Raw genomic sequence first — 24329 nt, 5'->3', positions numbered from 1 at the left:
CTCAGCCGAGCGGGCGCACCCGGCGTCTGCAGTGCGTTCCCGGAGCGGCCATCTGGCCGCGGGGCCCCGCGCCTGGCCGCCAGCTGGCCGCGGCGCAGGCGATGGCTGGGCACAGCCGGGCCGCTTGGCCGCCTGCCCTGGGTTTCGCGGCTGCTCCCCCGCCGTGCTGCGAGCGCCTGCCACTCTACGCTAGGCTGCAGAGCTGAGCGGCGGGAGCGCGGGGCCACCAGCCCGGGCGCCTGGGGCCACCGAGCCGCCGCTTCCCGGCGTGGGCTCGGAGTTTGGGGAAGCCGAGCAGGTGGCGCAGCCACTGCCCACCTCCTGCGAACTCTGCGGGGTTCTGGTCTTGTTGATGTTGTGGCTGTGGGCTGCGTGTGTGTGTTTCTTTTTTTTTAACCACACACAAAAGAAGGGAGGAGTTAGAGGAACGATCTAGCCACTATGAGTCATCCCACACTTCGCTCTTTCCCCGGGAGAGCAAATGCATGAGGAGAATGTCTTGAGAAACAGAGTAGGGACTGACTAGGTCTCCTCCCTGTCCCCTTTCTCTGCAGTCGCCTCTGCGCCTGGCGCGCCCTGATGAAGCGGGGGCAAAGTGACGGCCAGCGCACCTAGATGGGGGAAATGGCTACAGGCTAGCCAGCTGGAAACTTTCTGGGACAGTGGAACTGTGAATAGCGAACCACACACATTCTTGCTATAGGCAGCCATGGCCCTCATGTGCTACTGAATTATAAAATGGGAAGGCCGGTTGCAGCCGAAGGATATCTTAGCTAGCCTTCAGTAGCACGGATGCAGCATTGCATGGAGGAGGATGGTGATGGTGGCTAGCTCCCCTGACTTGAGGGGCCCGGGATAGGATCATCTAGGAAACTGCCAGGCCCAGCGATGCTGGGTCACAAACGATCGTGTTCTCTAATCTGATTCCCAGAAGCGCTGTCACCTCTCAGCGTGGCAGAGGATAGCTGGCTATGGAGTTGAAGTGTTGCACATGAGGTAGAAAGGCTGGGCAGAGGTTAGCAGGCCCTTGATACAAGGAGAGAAATATTATTCAGTGGTGGCTGCTGCTAATTTTTCCAAGGGGAAACATTTAGGTTTGATCTCTCCACTCTGTTTACTGCAGGCCAGGCTGCTTTGTCAGCTGTCATTGGGTCCTCATGGTTCACAGCTGGATAACGTTTGTTTTTCGGGAGTCCTCTTTTTGACCTTCTCGCTGATTAATTTCTTTTAACCTCCTGAAAACAGGCTTGATATGAGAAGTTTGAGAAATTGTAGGATAATTCTTGATATTAGAGGCTTGATAGGAGAAGTTTGAGAAATTGTAGGATCAAGGGACCTCTGCTTTGTTCTAGATTCAGCCCCTGTTGAGGGGCCAGTTGATTCTGCTGTAGGAGTTAGGTGGCAAGCAGAACACTGACTTCATTCCTCCTGGGTTGTGCCCTCTGCCTGGCCTGTAGCTGAGGCCACAGTGGGTCTCTCTTCCTGTTGCTTCATAAGGTGAACTGACGATCCAGCTCTGGCAGAGGAGCCAGGGAGCCTAGGCAGGACATCATGTGGAGAAGAGGGACCAGAGGGTGCAACCTAGAGCCCATCTGGAAGAAAACAGAGCATCACTTCCTACTTCATGGTTGGGGTATAAAAAATGGTGCTGATGAGCACGGTGGTTCACACCTGTAGTCCCAGTACGTTGAGAGGCCAAGGCAGGAAGATCGTGTGAAGCCTGGAGTTTGAGACTAGCCTGGGCAACATAGTGAGACCTGGTCTCTATAAAAAAAAATTTTAAACAGCCAGTCATGGTGGCATATGCCTATAGTTCCAGCTACTTAGGAGGCTGAAGTGGAAGGATCCCTTGAGCCTAGTAAGGTGAGGCTGTGGTGAGCTATGATCATACAACTGTACTCCAGCCTGGGTGATAGGAAAAAAAAAAGGGGGAGAGGAGCTGTGAAGAGGGTGGTCCCCCGTCTCTACCACCTTACTCAGACAGGGCTTCTTTTACCTGAGTGCTAAGCCTAGCTCAGGTCATTGAGGAACAGAAGTCATTTAGTGTTGGAAGAAGGAGAGTTGGGAACTGGGTCAATGTGTACAGTTGGACAGTTTGTGTAAGACATCTGACTAAGGAAGCCATGTGCCCTGGATCAGCCCAAAAGAAGGGTACGCCTTTGTCAGTTGCACCAGGTCACCTGATGGGCTGCTGCTGGCCCTGGTGCTAAGCCCATCTGCAGGAATAAACAGTGGCAGCATGGGTGTGCTCAAGACAGGAGGTCAGGGACTGGGAAGCAGCAGCTAATTTCTCCAAAATCTAACACTAATGGGAACTAGTTGTTTGCATATGTGCTCTCCTTTAATTCTTACCCCAGCCCTCTGATGAAAGTAGTGGTGGTACCATACTGTGCCAGTGAGGAAATTGATCCTTAGAAAGACTAAGCTGCTCAAGTTCGTGCAGCTGGCAAGTCCAGGTTTGTCTGTCTCCATAGCCTTTGGTCTCAACTACTGAACTAGATTGAGAACTTTGACTGGCTTTCTAACAAATTGTAGCTGTGGTGTTTTTTTTTTTTTTTTCTTTTTTTGCATTTGCTAGTGAAAGGCATTTTCTGAACTATTCCACTATATACATAAACAGTAAATCCCTTGAAAGAAAAGAGCATTTGTCAGTATTTTCAGTGGCAGAAAAGAAGTGAGAGGCCTTGGAGAAAGGAGGAGGAGCTACCTGCGATAGAGAAGCAGGGGAGTCACAGCGAGGAGGGGAGAGCCAGCCAGAACTGGGAAGTGATATGGGGGCAGAAACCTTGGAGGTAGGTCAGGTTCCCTGCTGTCCCTGCAAGAGCAGAGAATATCATCTGAGATCCACTGACTCAGCCATCCACTTGACTTCCCAAGAGTCTGGACCTGGCCTACCAGGGCACCTGGTTGATGGCATGGTCTACAGTCTGCCTTATATATATTAGGGCTGTTGCTTGGGTACCAACATGATTACGTTCTAAACAATCCTAGGTACAGTCGTCGAGAATTTAGGAGCACAGAGTATTTCCTGATTTAGTATTCTACTTGGAAGGCCATTTGAACCTTGACAAACATTTGTGAAACGATATTCAAATATTTGAGACTGAACCAGATAATATCCAGGCTCAGTGGCATCCTCTTGTAGTCCCACCTACTTGGGAGACTGAGGCAGGAGGATCACTTGTGCCCAGGAGTTGGATCTAGTCTGGGCAAAATAGCAAGACACCATGTCCAAAAATAGATCGCACGAGCCAATAAATTCACTATTGAAACAACAAAGCAGATCATGTCAAAACCAGTTACATGACCTTTTGTCAGCTCACAACTCTATTGTGCATTTAAGATTGCCATGAATTATTTGTTTTCCTTCACATTAATTTTCTAAATTTTCTTATTCTCCCCATGTTAAGTCGTAGTATCTTCCTAACTATTCAGTGTTTGGCTTTGTTGGGGGCGGTGGTTGTTGTCATCGTCGTTGTTGTTTGAGATGGGGTCTCACTCTGTTGCCCATGCTGTAGAGCCGTGGTTGATCTCAGCTCACTGCAGCCTGGAACTCCGGACCTCAAGCAATCCTCCCACCTCTCAGCCTCCTGAGTGGCTGGGACTGCAGGAATGCGCCTCCACACACAGCTACTTTTTGTATTTTTTTTTGTAGACACGCGGTTTCACCTTGTTGCCCAGGCTGGTCTCAAAACTCTCGGCTCAAGCGATCCACCCACCTCAACCTCCCACAGTGCTGGGATTACAGGCGTGAGCCACCACACCCAGCCTTGATTTGTTGTTTTTTAAGTAACAGGAGTGATTTCTTAAGCTGAAATGTAAGCACAGAGGTTAGGGCCTGTGTGCTGACCTATATTGTTTGCAGTTGTAATTTGGATTTGAGAAGTGGCTTATCCTTTCACTGGAAAAGAAAAGTAGCTGCGGTATTCCTCCAGCGCTTCCTGAGAGCATGCCTTACGTCAGGTGTGAGGCTTGAGAGACAAGTGATGGAAAAGTTGCAGCCTGTTACATCTCTGGAGTGTAAATCTGAGCCTCCTTCTGGCCCCTGGAAGGGGACAGCATCACTATGGAATGGTGTGCCCGTTACCTGTTGGATCTGTCTCCATCTTCATTCAGACAGAAGGCTATCAAAAAGATGCCTGTGACTTCAGGTGGCCCATTTAGCTGGCTTCTTACTGATTCTATAATCTGGGATGTTCACTTAGAGATCCAGAAACAAATACATCCAAACTGCCTTCCCAGTCAAGGGGCTGGGATTCTTTCATCTCTGCAGGAGAAGAACAGGGTCCAGGCCCTTTAGTAAAGACAAGAGCCTCAGTACCAATCAAGCAGATACTAAAAGGGATTTCCCTTAGAAAATCATTCTGTGCCTCTACGTTCAGCCTCCTGGAAGAAAGTATTAGTAATAATAGCTTCCTCTTAGCCTTCATTACAGCCTGGCAGTGTTGGGAATCCCATTTAATCTTCATGACGACTCTAGAAGGTAGGCACTCTTACCATCCGCGTTTTGGTGTTGAGGCCCAGAGAGGTCAAGTAAGTTGCCCAGAGGCACTCCAGGTCAGAGCCAAGCAGTCCGACCCAAACCTGATTCTGGTAAGTCCAAAGAAAGCCCCGTCCAGGATGTGGTAGGAATGGGGGCAGATAAAGTGTGAGTTTGGGGATAGGCTGAGATTTGTTTCAGTGAATTCCAAGGCAGGAAGCTCTTAGGCAACTCTCACTACTGGGTGTTAAGATGCTTTGCAGAGGGCCGCAGCGGGTGGGCTCAGAGAGGAACGGGGTTGTGCACAGGACCGTACAACTAACACATGGCAAGTCCCGGGCACGGGCATCCCCGGTGAGAAACATTATGCCCATTTGAAAGAAAAGTTCAAAATAGTGTATATTTTTATCTGGACTCTTTCACCAGGATTGAAGGTCATATCCTCACATAGAATAGCCTCCCTTCCTTTCCTTTGTATGGCTCAGCCTTTTCTGGGACAAGATATTGTCCCCACCAGTCATTTCCTCTATCTGTCCTCTGTGTGTGAGCCACTAACCTGGGAACCCAGCATTCGATGCTGTGCCCCGCCTTAGGATTTCTCTATTCAACTCCCCTGTCTCTGTCTCAGAGTCTTGGCTCACTGGCCTGTGTGCCTGAATGCTTCAAATAGACCATAAGCTTTTTCAGAAGCAGGATTGTGTTTTACACACTACCCCCTCCCCTGCCCCACACACAGTGTGCTAAAACCCAACAATGACTGTTTATTGATTTTTCTTGATTGGATGAAGCTCAGATGGTAACTTCTTTTTTTTTAAGCGTTGTAAACTGGTTTAAGGGCGATTAAAAATGATTTGCCTTGTGGGGTTGATGAGGATCCCATTAAATTCATGTTTCTAAAGGGTATTCCAGCATCAAAAACCAAAGGGCATCTGATTTGATAGGTCCTGTGGTCTGGCCTAGGAATCTGCATGCATCCCATGTGACTTTCTGCCCACTGAAGTTTGGAAAGCACAACTTCAAATTGTTAATGATCAAATCCTATAAAATCATAGCATAGCTGCCAGGTGCTGTGGCTCACACCTGTAATTCTAGCACTATGGGAAGCTAAGGCAGGCGAATCATGAGGTCAGGAGTTTGAGACCATCCTGGCCAACATGGTGAAACCCCATCTCTACTAAAAATACAAAAAATTAGGTGAGTGTGGTGGTGGGCACCTGTAATCCCAGCTACTCGGGAGGCTGAGGCAGGAAAATCGCTTGAACCCGGGAGGCGGAGGTTGCAGTGAGCTGAAATTGTGCCACTGCACTCCAGCCTGGGCGACAGAGTGAGACACCATCTCAAAAAAAAAAAAAAAAAAATCATAGTGTAAATAACTATCCAGCTCTTACTCATGGTGCTCACTGCAGAAACTGTCCTACCAATGTTGGTGAATGTTTATATGATGTTGTTTTTCCTGCAGATTCCTAACCAGCATAATGCTGGAGCCGGGGGCCACCAGCCTGCAGTTTTCAGAATGGCCGAGTTGGACGCTGATTTGGATCGCATCCTTCCCTCTCCTGTTCTTCCTCCTTTCTGGGCTAAGTTAGTAGTGGGATTGGTGGCCATTGTGTGTTTTGCACGGAGCTATGATGGAGACTTTGTCTTTGATGATTCAGAAGCTATTGTTAACAATAAGGTTTGTATCTCAGCTCTTTTCTGGCCAACTTAACTGCTCACCTGTGTGTCAGTAATCATCTAAGTTTGTGTTGCATTGTTCTCTGTGGAACGTAGGTTAGGCATTGGTCTGGGCCCCAGTCGTGCTCTCGATTATTGTGTCTCTTTTCAACATCGCCTCCCTGATTTAGTGCCTTTCTTTTTGCTGGCACCAAGGTTCTGAACCCCTCCCTGAGCTGAGGCTTTCCCCTCAAGAGCCCCAGTCCACATGTGGATCAAAGAGGCCGTTCTTCTAAGATTACAAGGCAAGGGTATTGCAGGGCATTGCAGAGTAAGTATTTCAGGTTTTGTGAAACATTTCCCCAGTCATTCAAAAAAAAAAAAAAAAAACCCATCACACATTTGCTGCAGTGATGGACTGGTCTGATCACCTGCCAGAAGGCACATCTTCAGCAGCAGGCAGGGAGCTGGCTGCCACTTTGTCCTCCTCTGAGACTGTCAGGACAGCCTGCTGACAGCTGCTGGGGCAGGAGGAACGTGCTGCCCATGGGCGCCGCAGTTCCTGCTTGTTTCATGTTTGGAGATTCAGTTTTGCTGAACGTGCAAAATCCTAGTCAATTTTGCTTACCAGTGGTTGCTATATATCAGTGCAGGGAAAATGGTAATCTTTTTCTACTCCCTACCCGGAGTTAGGGCAGAAGAAAGAGCTTTGTGGGAAAAGATGAAAAAGATTCAAGCAGGCTAAAAACCAGAGCAAGAAATGCAGAGGCAGGCAAGGCCCAGAGGAGAAAGAACTCGAAAATGGCACTAGTTAGAGCCTCTTGACGGTCTGTTACTCAGAAGACATTTTATGTGTATTCCTTAGCCTGTGAAGAAGACTTGGAGGAATATACACATTTAGCTTGCTACTTGATGTAATTATAGCAACTCTTTGTAACGCTGTTGAATGCTTTTAAAAATATGAAGTCATGGTTTCTACCAAATAAGTATAAAGTCATTTTCATGCTGAAAATGTTGTGAAGAACTCTTTATGTGACAAACATGTATTGTATAGGGGGAAACATGACTTATTTGCATTTATTTTATTTGTAACGTAATACTGCAATTGATCTCCATTTTGATGGCACAACGTAGAGTATTGTTAATGTTTTAATGGATTTTTTTTGTTGTGGTGGTTGTTTATGAGACAGATTCTCACTCTGTTACCCAGGCTGGAGTACAGTGTCATGATCTTGGCTCACTACAACCTCCGCCTCTGGGGTTCAAGCGATTCTGTTGGCTCAGCGTCCCAAATAGCTGGGACTACAGGCATGCCACGCCCGGCTAATTGTGTTTTTAGTAGAGATGGGGTTTCACCATGTTGGCCAGGCTGGTCTCGAACTCCTGACCTCAGATGATCTGCCCACTTTAGCTTCCAGAAGTGCTGGGATTACAGGCATGAGCCACCGCACCCAGCCAATGTTTATTTTTAATTCGAGTTTTTCATTTGTAATTTTCTTCAAGTTCACTCAGTAGTTACTGTAGATGATTCTATTTCAGTGCTTTCTTAAATCATGCTTAAGAGAACTAAGTAACTCTACACAATTATATCAAATTGGTGGCTTTTTCATGGGGCAGGGACAAGGTCTTACTCTGTTGCCCAGGCTGGAGTGCAGTGGTGCGATCATAGCTCACTGCAGCCTCCAATGCCTAGGCTTAAGCCATCCTCTCATCTTAGCCTCCCAAGTGGCTAGGATTACAGTCATGCACCACCACACCCAGCTGATTTTTAAAATTTTTAGTAGAGACAGTCTCACGATGTTGCCCGGGCTGATGTCAAACTCCTGTCCTGAAGCAATCCTCCCACCTTGGCCTCCCAAAGTGCTGGAATGACAAGCCCAAGCCACCTTGCCCAGCACAAATTGGTGGCTTAATGGCCACAAAACTGCTTTTCTCACAAAGTTAGAGTTTTATTGTTTAAATTCCATTATTCATTTTGGTGAGAATATCTTGACTCTTCTACTTGTAGAAAGCAGGAGACATATAAAGTGTTAATTCAGAAACCATGTTGAAAAATGTTGGTCAGCCAGGCAGAACAAAAACATGAGCTGGGCTGTGTGTGGAGGCCCTGATGTCTGGGTGTAATTCTTGTTCCTTCTGTGAGGTGAGGCAGATGAAGCCATTTCGTAGCTCTGCCGAGCATGGTCTTGGCAGTGTTTTCGGGAGCATCACACTGTGCCCCTTTTGTTAACTTGCTAGCCCTCCCTTTTTCTTCTCCTGGTTAATGAAAGGCACTCCTCTGTTCATTGGCACCGTGCCTACAGTAATGTGAAACAGGCTGTTACTGGATTTTAGTGATGTTAGAGACTGTTTTCCAGATGCTTCCTTGCAGTGTGGAGTTGCCTTTTTTGTTTCTTGAGATGATGATCTTCTTTGAGACAGTGGAATTAGGGGGAATTTGAGACACAATACATCTTTTCCATAAATCATGATGAGGAAGAATTGACCTTTCTCCCTGTAGCATACCCGCTGTGTGTAGGCTCCACCTAATCAAATATTTAGAGCCTTGTTGGTGTTCATTTCCTTTTCAAAGCAAGGGAAAGATCCTCTGCCCAAGCCCTTCTCAACTGACCAAGCACTTCTGTAAGAGTGTAGGAGAAGGTGGGCTTTCCAGGCTTGCCACTGAGTCAACCAAGGGAGCAGGTGACTCATACGACCTTCACAGAATCCCTCACCCACTCTTGGGGTATGGTCAGTGCGCTCCTGGCCTCTGAAGCCCATCCTCATGGAAGCAGATGTCACCCTTACAGTGGGCATCAGTGACCAGCTTTGCATCTCTGGCCTCTTTTCAAGCCTCTCCCTTTCAGTCAGCAAGCACTTAAGTCACAAGCGCTGAACTGCATGATGGGCATGGTCTTTTGTTGCTTTTCGGGGCCACCGATCATTTGACCCGTTTCTGTTTGGGGCTCAGAAGACCATTTGATTAGGGAGCTGGCACAGACAGGGGCTGTCCCATCAGGTGCGCCCAACTGTTGGAGTCAGGAGCTGGTCCCACAAAGAGGTGGGGGCCCAGAGGCAGCCAGGCAGTCTCCGCCCCAGGCATGATTTGTGGGGTGCTCCTGCCTCGGCCCTGCCCTGGCTTTCCAGGCCACATGGGATCCATGAGCTGCACATTCCCCTTTGAAGAATTCCCTTTTTGTTTAAATCAATCAGAATTTGGTTACTGCAATGAAGAAACTTGACTGACAACACGGGGAAATGATCAGCATGTTGTAATTCTAGCCCCTAAGACATTCCTGTTTAATTATGCTTTAAAGAGAAAGTCGATCCGTCGTTTTTCTTAACTTACTTCACAGTGCCTTGTTTGCCTCTCTTCTCATCTGACACAGTTTAAGCCATCTACCTTCATCTTTAAATGTAAAAAAAAAAAAAAAAAAAAAAAAAAAAAAAATGTAATTTTTAAAGTAAAAAAAAAAAAAAAAAAAAAAAGGCTTTTTAAGCATCTGTGGTAGAGTACCAAATTAAACTACCCAGCAGTAAGAGGTACAGTTTTCTTTAATATTTAGTGTTTTTTTTTTAATCTGTTAAAAATGGTTTTTTTTAATCTGTTAAAATGAAGGGTTTTTTTCCTGATTTCACAGCCTGCTTAGCTCATGTTCAAAAATGGAAACTTAAAAAAATATGTTTATCCATACTTATGTTTTAACTAGGACATTTTGGTAAGTTATTTATTAGACCTGAAAGGTTAATGGTGATCTTATTTAGCTGTGTGGTCCACTTATTTGACATGTATTAAACACCTTCTGTATACAGCCAGCAAACCCAGATGTAGCCCAGTCCTCCTGAGCCCAGTCTAGTGGCACAAACAGTAGTCATGTGAAACTAAGTCGCCAGGGTGCCACACATTGCTTGACAGGGTGAGATGCCCAGAGACCCAGGGAAGAGAAATGGATCAGCTCAGGAAGGGCAGAGCTGGGCAGCTGGGAGATGAACAGCAGGAGGAGTTGAGCTGTGACGAGTTGAGAGTGACCATCCAGGGGAGACCCACACATGCAGAGCCTCTGGGTTTGGAGCTGGCGGGGGCACAACACCAGAGCCATGGGCCTGCAGAGCTTGGGGGAAACCAGGGTCTGCGACAGCCCCTTCAGCGTATCAACTACGTCCCAGAAGAGTGAGAGCTGTTTGGTGTTTCAAGCCTGGTGGGGTAAGCCCACATGTACCTCGAGATGATCAACATGGAGAACATGTTGGGTGCAGCAGCCCCACGAGCAGGCCTGACAGCATCCCGGGTGAGAGTTGGAGGAGCTTGGCCCAGGGCTAGCTGGAGACCCTTGTCCAGAACACCCCTTTGTATCCCCGCAGGACCTCCAAGCAGAAACACCCCTCAGCGACCTGTGGCACCATGACTTCTGGGGCAGTCGACTGAGCAGCAATACCAGCCACAAGTCCTACCGACCTCTCACCGTCCTGACTTTCAGGTAGGCCGTGACATCGATGGGTCTGGGGGGGTCACTTCCGGCTTGTGTGTGACGTTTGAACTCGGGTATGTGTCACTGGGTTCTCAGCATTGAGGATTCTAGTCAGTAGCTCCGAGCGGGTCTGAGCTGCTCACATACATGGGTCTCTAGGTGCAGAGACCACGAACGTGGCCGCTGTGAAGGATGACCTGCAAGTTGGTGGTGTTTCATATTTTTCTCACTTCTTGGAGGTTTGACCTTTTGCTTCTTAACACCAATGAAATGATATGAGTGAAAGCAATATGGGGCCGCTGATGAAACTAATTTTTTTTCACTACAGAAATAAATAAGGTATAAATCATTCTACTGTTAGCAAGTCAATACTTAGAAGCAAGATGCAGCTTAAAAACTATCCCCCTTCATTAATCAGAGAGCCCCTTGCACTGAATGGATGCGTTCACCTCATAAAGGTTCTCGTCCATACCTGCTGCTTGGGTGCATTTAAACATTTGTGTTTAGATGTCCCACAGAAGCATGGGAGTGATGAATTGGAACCACCAGCGGCTGAGAAGCAGTCGGAATAGGAACCCCTGCCAGCATGAGGGTGTTTTGCTGGTGGAAGGCTGGTGGGCATACTGATAAGGAGCCCTTTTTTGGAGGATAATCAAGTTACAAGACTATCTTAAATCCAGGTCCCTAGTGGGTAGCCATGAGTAATGTGTGGAATATTCGATCTTCTTGGAATGCAACCTTGCCCTTTCTGCACTTAAAGAATTGTCTAGCTTTCCTTTCGATTCTCCTCTGCAAGTTGTTTTCAGCGCCACTCCCCTTGGACACCTCCATTTCCTCCATTTTTCCCTGTAGTTAATTACATTCCCACCTTTTCTGCAACCTTCTTAGCTCGACAGGCATTATTTATCTTGATGCTGTTTTTATCAGGCTGGCACAACATCTTCCGCTTCTCCTTTTCATATTTCCATGCAAAAGCCTTTTCCTCCAGACCATTGCCATTTCTTGCCGCATGCCACTGCACGTCTACCCTGAACACCCTGTGTTTCTGCAGGATTAACTACTACCTGTCAGGAGGCTTCTACCCCGTGGGCTTTCACGTGGTCAACATCCTTCTTCATGGTGGCATCTCTGTCCTCATGGTGGACGTCTTCTCGGTTCTGTTTGGTGGCCTACAGTACACCAGTAAAGGCCGGAGGGTACACCTCGCCCCGAGGGCGTCCCTGCTGGCTGCACTGCTGTTTGCTGTCCATCCTGTGCACACCGAATGTGTAAGTATTGTCTGCCTGAGGCATCTGTATGCACGTAAGAAGCGATACGACATTCCTGTGTCGCCCGGTTTCCTAAAACAGGCTCCCTTTATGTACTCATCTTGGTTCAAGAGCTGAAGAAAGTCTACATTGTAGTATACTCTAGAAATAGAAAGAACACTACATAAATACCTGGTCAGACATTTGAAACAGTCCTCTCTGGGACAGAGACATCTCTGTTGTGGAAAAATGCAAAGCACCATATTGGTGGAGACTGTGTGATAAGGGATGGTGCGTTCTCTGCTGATACTTCCTGTTCAGCTTCCAGGAACACACCAGCTGTGAAGGCACAGATGTTGAATATTGCCTGGCTTTGGAGTCTGAAGTTCAAAGGCCAAGAACCATTCTTCAGTGGAGGGTTGTTGCAGTGTTTCCGTGTTCACTGACAGCTTTATGATTTATAAAATCCTTTCTTAGACTTAAAATAATTATGAAAACGCTATGACACCAGCTGGGCTAATGTGACAGTGTCCACTTTAGAGATGAGGGAACGGCCTGGGAGGGTAAAAATTTATATAGGGTGAGGAGCAAGTGGATGTGGGGTGGGACTTAAATCCTGGGCTTCCCACGCCTCCACTGAGGAGATGCTGACATACTTGGAGTTGAACTGGAAAGCAGCGCCCACGCCCTGCTGGGGAGCTGCTCTTGGAGTCTCTCCACCCTCCTCCTCCTCCTCCTCACTCTGTGTGATCCTCTCCCCCGTGATCAGGCAGCTCCGACGGGTGCCCCACCTGGCCTCCCAGAGACTACGTCTCCATCCCATCAGGCTGCTTCTGTGTGTATTTGGAACAGGCTGTACTGGGATTTCAGTAGGCATTTGTGAAGTTTTCAGAATCCACCCCCTGCACCACCACATGACTTTCAAAATGCAAGGTAGCATGTTTGCTGAGGTAAAAGATTTGATTCTAATCACTCATTCTGTGAGCATGAAGTGCCTGGTGTAAAATACCATACATACCTTTATTACTTCTCTCACAGTAGCCTGCTCATTTCATACGGATTGAAATGTCTACATTTAACCCATTGCATTTTGCTTCTTGAAGTTTCAAGATGCTGAGCAGAAGTCCTCTTTTTAGCCCTGACTTCATTAAATTGTCTATTCTTTGGAATCAAGAGTGTTACGGAGTTGTTATCACCCCCTCCTCTAATATCTTTTTAAATTTTATTTTATTTTTTACCTCAGCAAATTCAGAGGATGTTAAGGGCTGGATAGGCTGGGGACAGCTGTGTGAAAATTTAGTTATAAGCGCTTTGTTTATACATAACTGTGACTGAATTAGATTTTGTTTCAATCTGAGTTCTCTCTGGGACCCAGAAATAGCGCAGGCATTGATCCTAAATCTATGGAAGATAGAGATTCACTGGAAAAGTACTGATTCTGTTTTCCATCTCGTCTAATTTAGCATGATCTTGAAAGCAAAATGAAATATTTGAATTATTAGCCAAGGAGAGTTTTCTAAAATTCTCATTTTAAATATTCAGAAGTTGATTTATGAAAAGGTTTCAAGTGCCAACAAGTATAACTGGATGTGCTTGCACACGTACACACTCACATACACACACATTCTCTCTCTCACACACACTTCGGATAAATGCAACCTGGGAACACGGTCATCTTAAAAGTCCACATTCCAGATTGTTAAAAGGAAACGGAGGCAGGCTGGCTCTAGGAGAAAAGGGACTATTTGAAAAACCTCTTTATCTCTTCCCCTTCCCACCATGACATCCATTCAAACTCAGATTTCAGGAAATACTTATGGAGAATTAACAGTTAGCATCGTAAGGGAGATATTTTCTATGTTTATCTTTCCGTGTTGCTGCAGATAATGTTCAGTTTCCTTCTGTCTGCATTTCCCTGTTATCTCCCACCCTGCAGTTAAAAATTCCAGTGTTAGGCAGAACATGGTGGCTCGCGTCTGTAATCCCAGCACTTTGGGAGGCCGAGGCAGGCAGATCACTTGAGGTCAGGAGCTCCAGCCTGACCAACATGGTAAAACCCCGTCTCTACTAAAACTACAAAAATTAGCTGGGCATGGTGATACATGCCTGTAGTCCCAGCTATTCAGGAGGTTGAGGCAGGAGAATGGTTTGAACTCAGGAGGCAGAGGCTGCAGTAAGCCAAGATTATGCCACTGAACTCCAGCCTCGGTGACAGAGCGAGACTCTGTCTCAAAAAAAAAAAGAAAAAACATTCCAGCTTTAAAAACATGCAAAGAGCGGGACACCCAAGGAAACGGTGGCAGGTGAGCTCCTCCAGGCGTCCAGCACCCAGGAGCCAGCCCCGCTTTCTGGCCGGCAGGGCCAGCAGCCTGGATGATGGCCTTGGCCCACAGCATCCCCAGCCACGTTGATCCCTGTGGGATGAGGAAATGAGGATTTGGTTAGTAAACTGCCTCAGTTTGCCACATTTGCCTCATTGTACATTTATTAAGAGAAAGCCATAGCAGTATAGGCCTCTGCATGTTTTAGTGACATGAATTTCTTTCTTTTTTTTTTTTTTTGAGACAGTTTTTCCCTGTTGACCAGGCTGGAGTGCAGTAGCGCAATCTCTGCTCACTGCAACCTCCACCTCCCGGGTTCAAGTGATTCTCCTGCCTCAGCCTCCCAAGTAGTTGAGACTACAGGCGGGCATCACCACATCCAGCTAATTTTTGTATTTTTAGTAGCGACGGGGGTGGTATCAAACTCTTGGCCCCAAGTGATCCGCCCACCTCGGCCTCCCAAAGTGCTGGGATTGCAGGCGTGAGCCATTGCACCTGGTCTGACATGAATTTCTTTATATTAACATTTATATTAATATGTTATGTGTCTTTACCACTCTCCAGCATTTAACACAGGAAATGATTTTGCCCACTGCAAATAAGTACCTAAATTTTCCGGTCTTCTAGGGTGATCAGCTGTCTAGTGTGCCTGGTATTGAGAAGGTTCTGGGTCTGGGGACTTTCCATTTTAAAGCCAGGACAGCCGGGGCAAATGGGGTTGACCTGGCCACACCCCAGTCTTTCCCCTTCCTGGTCTCGGCTTGGTGATGCTGTAATTGCAATTGGTGTTTTGTGCTCCTCAGCTGATGGGAATGTCTCTCTTTTTCTAACAAGCCACCCCACATTGCTCTCAGAGGTTTGTAAACACCCAAAGCCTCTGACAGACCAGTCCCCACTGCAGCGAGGAGAGCCTGGGAGGGCCACACGGCCACTGGTCTGCTGACGGCTCTTCAGCTCTGTGTGGCCATCAGCAGGAGGACCCCAGTGCTTCCCTGAGGACAGAGGTGGCTTATGTGGGTTTTGCTTTTTGTTTTCCTCAAAGTGATGGAGAAGATTTCACATTGCCTGAATTCCTGCATCAAAGAGAGAAGCTCAGACCCCCTTAAGAGTTCTGCCTGTAGCCCAGTGCGGTGGTGTGCTCTTGTAGTCCCAGCTACTTGGGAGGCTGAGGCGGGAGGACCACTTGAGCCTGGGAGTTTGAGGCTGCAGTGAGCTGTGATCACACCAGTGCACTCCAGACTGGGAAACAGAGCAAGACACTGTCTCTAAAAGTAAAAAAATTAAACAAAGGTTTAAAAAGAGTTCTGTCTAATGAACCCAGACTTTAATCCAAAAGGAATTAGGTGCAGAAACCTTCCCCACCTCCCTAATTTCTTGTTATGGCCCCCATGCAAATTGTACCTACTGGGGAAACAATGAAGCCACCTGCTTTATGGATTCAGGGGAATTGCAGTGATTTCTCCAAAAACTCTGAGCGTTTTACGTTATTTGTGAGAAAAAAATAGCCTTTGTAGAAAAGTTTGCCTCAAAATACATATTATGCAGATATCAGAAGAGGAAAAGAAAATGTTTTGTTGCTTATGTACATTCTCAAGCAGTGATTGGATGCATCCCTCCTCGGGTAGTGTTTTAACATTCTTTCAGTGAAACCTCTCTTAATTACTATGCCAGAAATTCATTGTAAATACTAAATGTTCTTTTGCTTTAAAACACTTTCCATACTTTAAAATTTTTGTTTTTCTTTATGTCAAGGAACATAATGTACATTGCTTACAGTCTTGGGACTGTCTTCAACAGTTAGCAAAAAGAAACATTTCTGTAAAAATGAGTTTTTGATGTTTAAATTTCATTTTTGGTGATTCTAGCTATCCCGATAGCAAGTGGTTTAGGCAGCCTGGCTCTCCTGACTCCTAGCTCCAGTATTGTTAAAACTGCTTCCTTCTCCCTCACTCACCTCTCTTTCCCTTGCTCTCTGACCTCTGCTCCCCTGCTTCCCCTGACCCTGTTCTCTGTGGTCCCTTTCGGACAGGCTTGTCTGGGTTGGCATTCATTGCTTTCTTTTCTCTAAGGGGTTGGGATTCCAGTCCGTCCTGAGGTGCTGTAGATAGCTACAGCTCTAGGATGCTCCTGTCTCCTCTCGTGTCCTGACATGAGGACCCAGACAGCCAGGATGCTCCAGCTGCCTCCTCACTCACTCGGGGCTGGCTGCAGAGATAATGCCTAGGCTTCTGTGTCCTTTGTCCTTTTCCTTTCTGTTACTCCTGTTCATAGACACACCCCATAGGACCCACCAGAAGAACTAACAGTGAGCTGCATCTAGCCTGTGCCAGGCTCTGTTCTGGGTGGCTGCATATCTGACTGTTTTACTGTGTCCCCGATTGAGTGAGTTTCCAGCCCTGAGTATTCCAGAGCTCCCATTGCTTATTCATTTCATTCATAAAGCAATTGGATTGTTCCCCTCCAGCATACTGGCATACTTGTTCCAGAGCTGTTAAGCCTTTGTTTTGTCCCTAGCTTCCTTCTTGGTAGTGTCTGTGTGTGTGTGGTGCTCATTGGGTGGATTTATCTGCTTATTCAGTCTTCCCAGCCATCACCTGACACCACGGGCTGCCACGTGCTGCCACGTGCCCACCGTCAGGAGGTCACAGTTAAAGTGACGAATGGTCCTTGGCATTTCATATATAACCAGTATAGGGAAACCTGCTCCTGAAAGACATTCTGTTTTAGCTATTGACTGCACATGAACTTGAGCATTATATGTAAATATAGTAATTTCATTGTGTATTTTCTTATCTTGAGTTATAGAACAGTCCTTTATTCTGCCCTCACATGTCCCTGTCCTTTGGGAAGGGATTAACCTACCAGCCTTTAAAGTGACACCGGTGCAATCACAGCAGAAGCTTGGATCCATGTCACATTCAGGTGCCAGTTAGTAAAGAATCCCAGCTATACTAGTCCAGTACTCCTGGGTGGAATTCTGTGTCTTTCATCACCGTAAAACAGCCTGAAAGAAAGAAACACAAAGTTTATATTGTTTCATTCTCACTGAGGAAAGGAAGGGAATGGCAGAGTCATCCTGTGGACAGTGTGGGAAAGAAATGGCAGAAATTGTATTCTGTTCTCATCCTACTTGTTAATCATTCTTGAAGCATTTCGCTTTCCAGGTTAACCCACTTAATCAGTTTTGGTCTGAAGGGAAGAAAAAAGGGCAGAGGCAGCTTTGAAAGATTACTCCTGTGTCTTTCTCTATCGGCAGGACGGCTTTTCACACTTCTTTCACACCTTTATGTCCTTCATGTTTCCAATCACATTTTATTTTTTAAATATCATGCCCTTTGAGCTGATAACATTTTCCAATGGAAAATCCACTTTGCGACCTCAGAAGGCTAAGTCTTTGGAACTCTTGGGTATTGTGTGTTAAAGAACACAGCTTTTACGGCACATGCGTATCACCATCTGTGTCCAGCAGAATAGCTAGCAGCAGGTTCAAACCAATTTAGTGTTCTCTTGAGGCGGTTAAATCAAGTCCTGTGCCCAAAAGGGAGAAGAGAACCGATTGTAAGATAACACCAAGTGCTATCGCACAGCTACATGGTGTATTTATTTATTTATTGTTTAATATGACTAAAGAATTTTAGTTTTGGCCGGGCGTGGTGGCTCATGCCTGTAATCCTGGCACTTTGAGAGGCAGAGGTGGGTGGATTGCTTGAGCCCAGGCGTTTAAGACCAGCCTGGACAACACGATGAAACCCCGTCGCTACAAAGAATACAAACATTAACCAGGTATGAAGGTGTGCACCTGTGCTCCCAGCTACTCAGGAGGCTGAGATGGGAGCATTGCTTGAACCTAGGGGGTTTGAGGCTGCAGTGAGCCGAGATCACACCACTGCACTCCAGCCTGGGTAGCAGAGCAAGACCCTGTCTCAAAAAAAAAAAAAAATTGTTGTATCTCCTAAGTTTAGGATTTGCTTAAATGTGTTTGATGTAATTCTTTGTTTTCTTCCCCTCTTTTAAGGTTGCTGGTGTTGTTGGCCGTGCAGACCTCCTGTGTGCCCTGTTCTTCTTGTTATCTTTCCTTGGCTACTGTAAAGCATTTAGAGAAAGTAAGCATTCCATTCGCCCTCTTAATTTTCCACCTTCTTCATGTTTTTGTCCTGTTGAGCAGTGTCTTAACCTATGGGAAAGAATCCATCTATGTGAGTGTATCACTCTGAGGGGATGTGGGCCAGAGGATCCATGAACTCTCTTTAGAGATGTATGTCTGCACCATCGCTTTTCCCATAATGCACAGCTCTGGCACTGCTGTTCACACTGGCCTATCCTATTGTGTGCTGAGACCAAGAGCAGAAGCAGCAGCAGGATTGATTTTTGCCATTTTGTTTACTGTAACATTGTAGGGTTGCAAACGATTTCAGGACAGCCTGTCCTGTTTTGATGTTCCAGGTATTTATTGCCCAGCTGTCCCTCCATCGCTTCCAAAAGTGGCTTGGGAAGAGCCAGGGAGATTTTTCTTACATGGTCCCTCCTCCATCCCATCCTGTCCAGAACGAACCCAGGTTCAGGCCATGTCTTGGAGCACCTGCAACTGCACTAAGGCACAACAGAAAGGTGACTCCGTGGCCCCAGCCTGTGCCAATGCCCACTCAGGGCATGGTTACGCTCAACCACACCCACCCCCTTTTATTATTACTACTTTATCATGCCTAGATAAAACCACCACTTCTTCCCAAAGCTCTTCGGTTTTCTGATACATTAGAGTTTGGGGACAGCTGAGTAGAACAGCTTCAAGTATTGAGACTAGTGGTGGTAACTTTTCTTCCTGTAACTTGGTAATAATACACTTCAGTCTCTTCCTGGGGTAGGGCTCTCCCCACCTGTGATAACTGTAAAACTCCCAAGAGACACGCAGCTGCCAGAGATCTGGCAAGGTTGCATCGCCAGGCCGATAATCAATTCAGCACCATTGTGTGACTCTTCATGAGACAGTGAATCAGTGATGGGACTGGGAGGGAGGGGTCCCTTCACTACCTCACTGTTAACGTGCACTACAGATCATGGTTCTTCCTTTTCAAAAGTTGGTAATTAAATCTGAATTTACAGATACCGATGATAACAGTTTTATCAGAAGTCATATTTTTCCTGAAGAAAATTTAAAATTAGGGGTTGTGGCTTTTCTCAAATGTAACTCTAAAGCTTCTTAAAGTACCGTTTCATTGACTTTAGCATAGCCTCCCTTAAAGTCACCACTCCCTATTCTGAATGGATTTCAAAGACATCAGAGTGATTTTTGAGGAAAGCACTAAACGTTGATAGATTTAAAGTGTGGGGGACATCATTTAGGAGATGTGATAGAACCTGTCACTACTTCTAAAGATTGCTCTTGTGAAATAATGAAAAAGCTATCCTGAAAAACATTCTTCCATCAAGTGAACAGATACATTTATTGAACTCCTTTAATAGAGTATTCTCACAGAAAAGTGAAAAAGCTAGACATTTTATATTCTTTTTCTGGAAACTTTTACTAACCTTTTCTCTGTTTTAATTCACAAATTTGTATATTAATGCTTACATATTACATATATATGTTTTTGATACGTTTGTAAATTATAAAATTATTTCCAAGTATCCATGCAAAATACACTTTTTTATAAAGCTTTTGGAAACTAATATCAATGATAAAGGTGCTTAAATGTGTGATGGTTGTTCAATTAGTTAACACTTTGACTTGCGAGAAATAGGCAAAGTATATTTCAATACTGACATAAATATATTAACTATTAGTACTAACATGACCTTTCTTTTTTGTCCAGTAACATTCTTTTTCATTTATAATGTTTATTTTGAAATTGGAAAGCAATTATGAGGACTTTAATATTAAGTTTGTAAGTGTTTTTGAGAATGTGAACCCGGGCGTTTTTGCATTTGCAAACCAATAGCAGTGGCAGATGTGGCTTCCGTAGAAACCTTTTTAAGATCACTGGGTGTTGACTTGGTTGAAGTTACTTGGGACAATTAAAAGACAAATGGGTGGATTGGGAAGCCTTTGAAGACTGCTTTCTATTGACCTCTTGTCTACAAGCTGCCTCATCTTCGTGCGATCTGTTTGCTAACATGGGCCCTCTTTAGGAATAGGAAAGCGTCGATTAAAATGGAGCCAATGGAGTTGCCTCCAGACTGGTTCTCTGGGCCTCTGCAGGCACCGACAGCTTGGTCTTTGGAAAATACAAAACCACAGTAGTTTGCATCTTATGTTCATCCAGGCTTTGGTGTCTTGACCTTGAAAGTGATTGTTGGTCATGCATTTTGTGTCCTTCCTGTCCTCTCATGGTGTCCACCTGCTCTGGCAGGCTTTGATTTAGGGATCACCACAGCTTTCCTCGGCAGTGTAAAACAGGGAGTTTAAAACACCCTTTCCATCATTTGGAATTGCTGCAATTTTCCATTCCCACTCATTGCTTCTAGACTTCTGACAGAGTGATTGCATTGTGCGTCTCGATTCCGTCGCAGGCCTGGAGAAACAGAGCCACCTGGATTCTTGAGAGAGGGCCTTAGGCACACTGTGACCAGCTTACTTGGGGAATCCTCTGTGTCCCACATTTGAGCAGTTCTCTGACCCCTCCCAACAAGGTGCTGTGCCCTGAGACCCACCCACTGTTACTTCAGGATCTCAGGACTGGATGCCCAGCCCTGTCCACCTTGTTCCCTGGCCCAGCAACACCAAAACAGCCCCTCACACTGCCAACCCCTCTCTCCGCTCCTCCTCACAACTCCCAAAACCCCCTTTGTCCGATCACCCCCAGAGGTGGGGTCATGAAGTCTGCTGGAGCCTCTCCTAGTCTCTTAACAGAGGCCCTGTTTTTAGCAACTTTTCTGTTTCTGATTTTCCATACTCCTTTTCAACATGCTAAGAATAGAATATGCTTCTTTGCTGATAGAGCGCAGCTCTTTGAAATAACCCTTGAACATCGTGTTGATGTTCAACCAAGTTTGTAGGGTGCTTAAGAGTCTTTTTTAGGAGGAGCAAACTTTCTACAAATTAATAATAGCTTTTTAGAGAAGAGAAGAAGCAATAAGAGCCCTGTATGCAAAAATAATTCTGGTGAAGGTGTTCATGAAAAGCCGTGGTTTCTGATCCTCTTCTAAAAGACTATAGAGGCTTACTGATTTTGGTCATTCATTCCATCACCAATAGTTAATCAAACTTTAAGGATGTGTTTTGTACCAGACCCTGTTTGCAGTACTGGGGACACAGAGACTAGAACAACAAAGTTCATGCCGCTCAGGGGTTTGCACTTCAGTATATTTTGATTAAAATAAAGCTTCCATGATTCAGAATGCCTACAGAGCAGAATATTCTGGTTCTCCTTCCTTTCCTGTTGACTTTTTCCTTCCTGTACCCCTCATAGCAGGCACTCAGTAAGGATCCCTTTCTTCTAATGGTGTGTTTATGCAAAATGGGAGGCCATGGGCTTTGTTCTCATCATTCCTTTCATCTTCTATGAAATTTCCTTCAGTGCAACAAAACAGAGCTCTTGAACCTCATGAACATTCAGCTGTATATATATTTTCATTTGAATCAAGGTCTGTGTTCATCTGGAGTTTGAGATATCTTAAATAGTCATGTGATTTATTATTATTTATCTATTTATTTAGAGATCAAGTGTTGCTCTGTTACCCAGGCTGGAGTGCAGGGGTGCAGTCTCGGCTCAGTGCAATCTCCACCTCCCAGGTTCAAGTGGTTCTCCTGCCTTAGCCTCCCAAGTAGCTGGGACTACAGTTGCCTGCCACCACGCTCAGCTAATTTCTGTGTTTTTAGTAGTGACGGGGTTTCGCCACATTGACCAGGCTGATCTTGAACTCCTCACTTCAAGTGACCTGCCTACTTCGGCTTTCCAAAGTGCTGGGATTATAGGCTGAGCCACCATGCCCAACCATGCTTTTTTTTTTTTTTGGTTTTCTTCTGAGACGGAGTTTGGCTCTTGTGGCCCGGGTTGGAATGCAGGGGCACGATGTGAACCTGGGAGGCTAACTGCAACCTCTGCCTCCCAGGTTCAAGCAGTTCTCCTGCCTCAGCCTCCAGCCATGTTTTTACTTTACCCTATCTAGTCAGTACAAATTGTACAAAAAGCCAAGTGGTAAACACATGTATTTATTGTCATTGCAGTGATGATTTCCTATTCCAAGTGCCCACATCTGTAAATGTTCAACAGAGAATAAAAACTAACTCTTTTGTGGTAGACAAGCCCATTATTTATTGAAATACAAGTTATAATGCTATTTAATGTTTAAATTTCAGGTTTAAAGTAACCTGGTCTTTGTACTTTTGGGATCTGAACATAGAAGAAAGACCTAACATCAGAGGAACAAATTTAATATTATTTTATAAGGAAACAAAAAATTAAGTACCCTGAAATTGATGATTCAACTAGTTAAAAAGCTCTTTCAGAGAATGTATATTTTTTGGTAACATCATTAGCATTTTTAATGGATGAGATGTCTTTATTATAAAGCTCTGGACAATTTTTGACTACTTGAATTTATTCACAAGCAATTCTGTCCTAACCTCTGGAATCCTAGTATTTTCAGAAAATGAAAAATGTACTCATATAACATTTCCGGGGCTCTGCCTTTTTTTTGGGGGGGGGGGTGCATAAATAGAATGTCTAGCAAGATCTTTGCAACAGAATTTTTTTAAAGTAAATGTCCTTATAAAGGAAGCATACTTTTTCTTAAAAAAAAAAAAAAAAAGCCCACTAATTCAAATGAAATCAATGGCACACTGGTTATTACTTCTGAATGCCCCAAACAAAAAGTGTTACTCTTATAGTGAGGCATCTTGTGTTTACATCTCTCTTAAAGCCTGGTATTTCCGATTGGAAACAGATAATCTCTGCACATTCAACTCACTAGAATAGCCAAAACCATTTTGTTTCTAAACTAATACCTTAAAATACTTGTGTAATGGGAGTTAAGACCAAAAGGAGAAATTTAGTTTCATTTGTAGTGGGGAGGAGAGAGTCTTTTCCAGAGGGGGATGGATTTGCTCTATACCTAGAATAACCATTTTAAGTTCTAAATTCTTATTCGTAATATTAAAGGCAGGATCTCAAGTCTCCGTTGTTCTTAAGCTGTATAGTTCTGTAGCTGTATAGTATAGTTGAGGCACTAAAATGGGATAAACTCTTACTCTTGGGATATCATTCCCTCATATTTTCATTTTGATTAAAAGACACCTGTTTTTCTTTGACTTAGAATCACACCACTTACAAAATGGGGCAGTTGGCTAACTCATGTCCTGTAAGACACTTGGTTCTACCTTTGGGGCCAGTGCTGACTGCATTCTGACAGTGGGAGTTGTGCATATCCTCCTTTCTATGTTTCTTTGGCTCCTTCATTGCTTGATTTTCCCCCAAATGGACCCGTGTTTTAGAGCAGCAAGCCTGACTTCTTTCATTCTGCACATAGAAGCACGACTTGGTCGTTCCAATTTTTGGAACGTGAATCTGATGCTCATTGTGTTGCTCTGGCAGAGAGAGAGTCGCGGCCACCTGTCGGGGTGGCGTGGTTCCCACACACAACATGATGTGCCAGTTTCGAGAGGCAGAGATGCCAGGCAGAGTGTGGTGAAGAGGGGTAACTTGTATAATGTGATGCTTTTTCTGAAAGGAGATCTTCCCACTGGAGAGGGGTGCCAAGTCCGAGGCACATGCTTCATTAAATGGATCACATCTGCTGGCACTTGCGGGTGTTAGCACTGACAAGTGTCTTTCTGTCACTGCATTTTTTTCCCCTGTGCTCCATTAGCCTTTGCCTCCATTTACCTAAGTGAGTGAATTCTAGATGCTGGAGACAGTATACTGAAGGGAGAAGAACCTTGCCTAGGTTCTGGATCTCTAGTTGATTCTGGATCGTAACCTCTTGATGTTTGCTAATGCTGCATAATTATTCTAGAGCAAGTTGTCTTCTTAAAAGATGAGAGGCAGCATGGTGTCCAAATGGTTTTTGTTTTTTTCCCATCCTCTCCTGGGTCATTGGTACTTAAAATTTAACAACCTAGATGGAGAGGAGATGGAGAATGCTGTGTAAGAGTGATGTTCTCAGATGCTTACATAGAGCCATGCACAAGTTAGAATTTTCAATCTAGGGAAGATTTTTCTGAATAAAAATATTTATAAGTGCA

General features: G+C 45.3%; 1 protein-coding gene across 6 annotated transcripts in view; it reads left to right on the top strand.

Moving 5' to 3' along the window:
- The window catches only part of TMTC4 (transmembrane O-mannosyltransferase targeting cadherins 4), a 68535-nt gene that overhangs the window by 443 nt on the left and 43763 nt on the right, over window positions 1-24329 (top strand). For 3 of the 6 annotated variants that reach the window (XM_017503579.2, XM_017503578.2, XM_037729606.1), the window contains exons 1-5: window positions 343-511; window positions 5940-6155; window positions 10475-10590; window positions 11633-11849; window positions 18165-18252. In XM_017503579.2, the coding sequence (XP_017359068.1) occupies window positions 482-511; window positions 5940-6155; window positions 10475-10590; window positions 11633-11849; window positions 18165-18252 (667 nt within the window). In that variant the 5' untranslated portion in view covers window positions 343-481. Of the gene's footprint in view, window positions 1-342; window positions 512-5939; window positions 6156-10474; window positions 10591-11632; window positions 11850-18164; window positions 18253-24329 lie in introns of those variants that run through there. The other 3 variants (XM_017503581.2, XM_017503583.2, XM_017503580.2) reach the window with 2 other exon arrangements.

Source organism: Cebus imitator, unplaced genomic scaffold (assembly GCF_001604975.1).
Source record: "Cebus imitator isolate Cc_AM_T3 unplaced genomic scaffold, Cebus_imitator-1.0 Scaffold312, whole genome shotgun sequence".
NCBI lineage: Eukaryota > Metazoa > Chordata > Mammalia > Primates > Cebidae > Cebus > Cebus imitator.
Note: the sequence above shows the minus strand (reverse complement) of the source record. Positions and strands in the feature narration are given on the sequence as shown.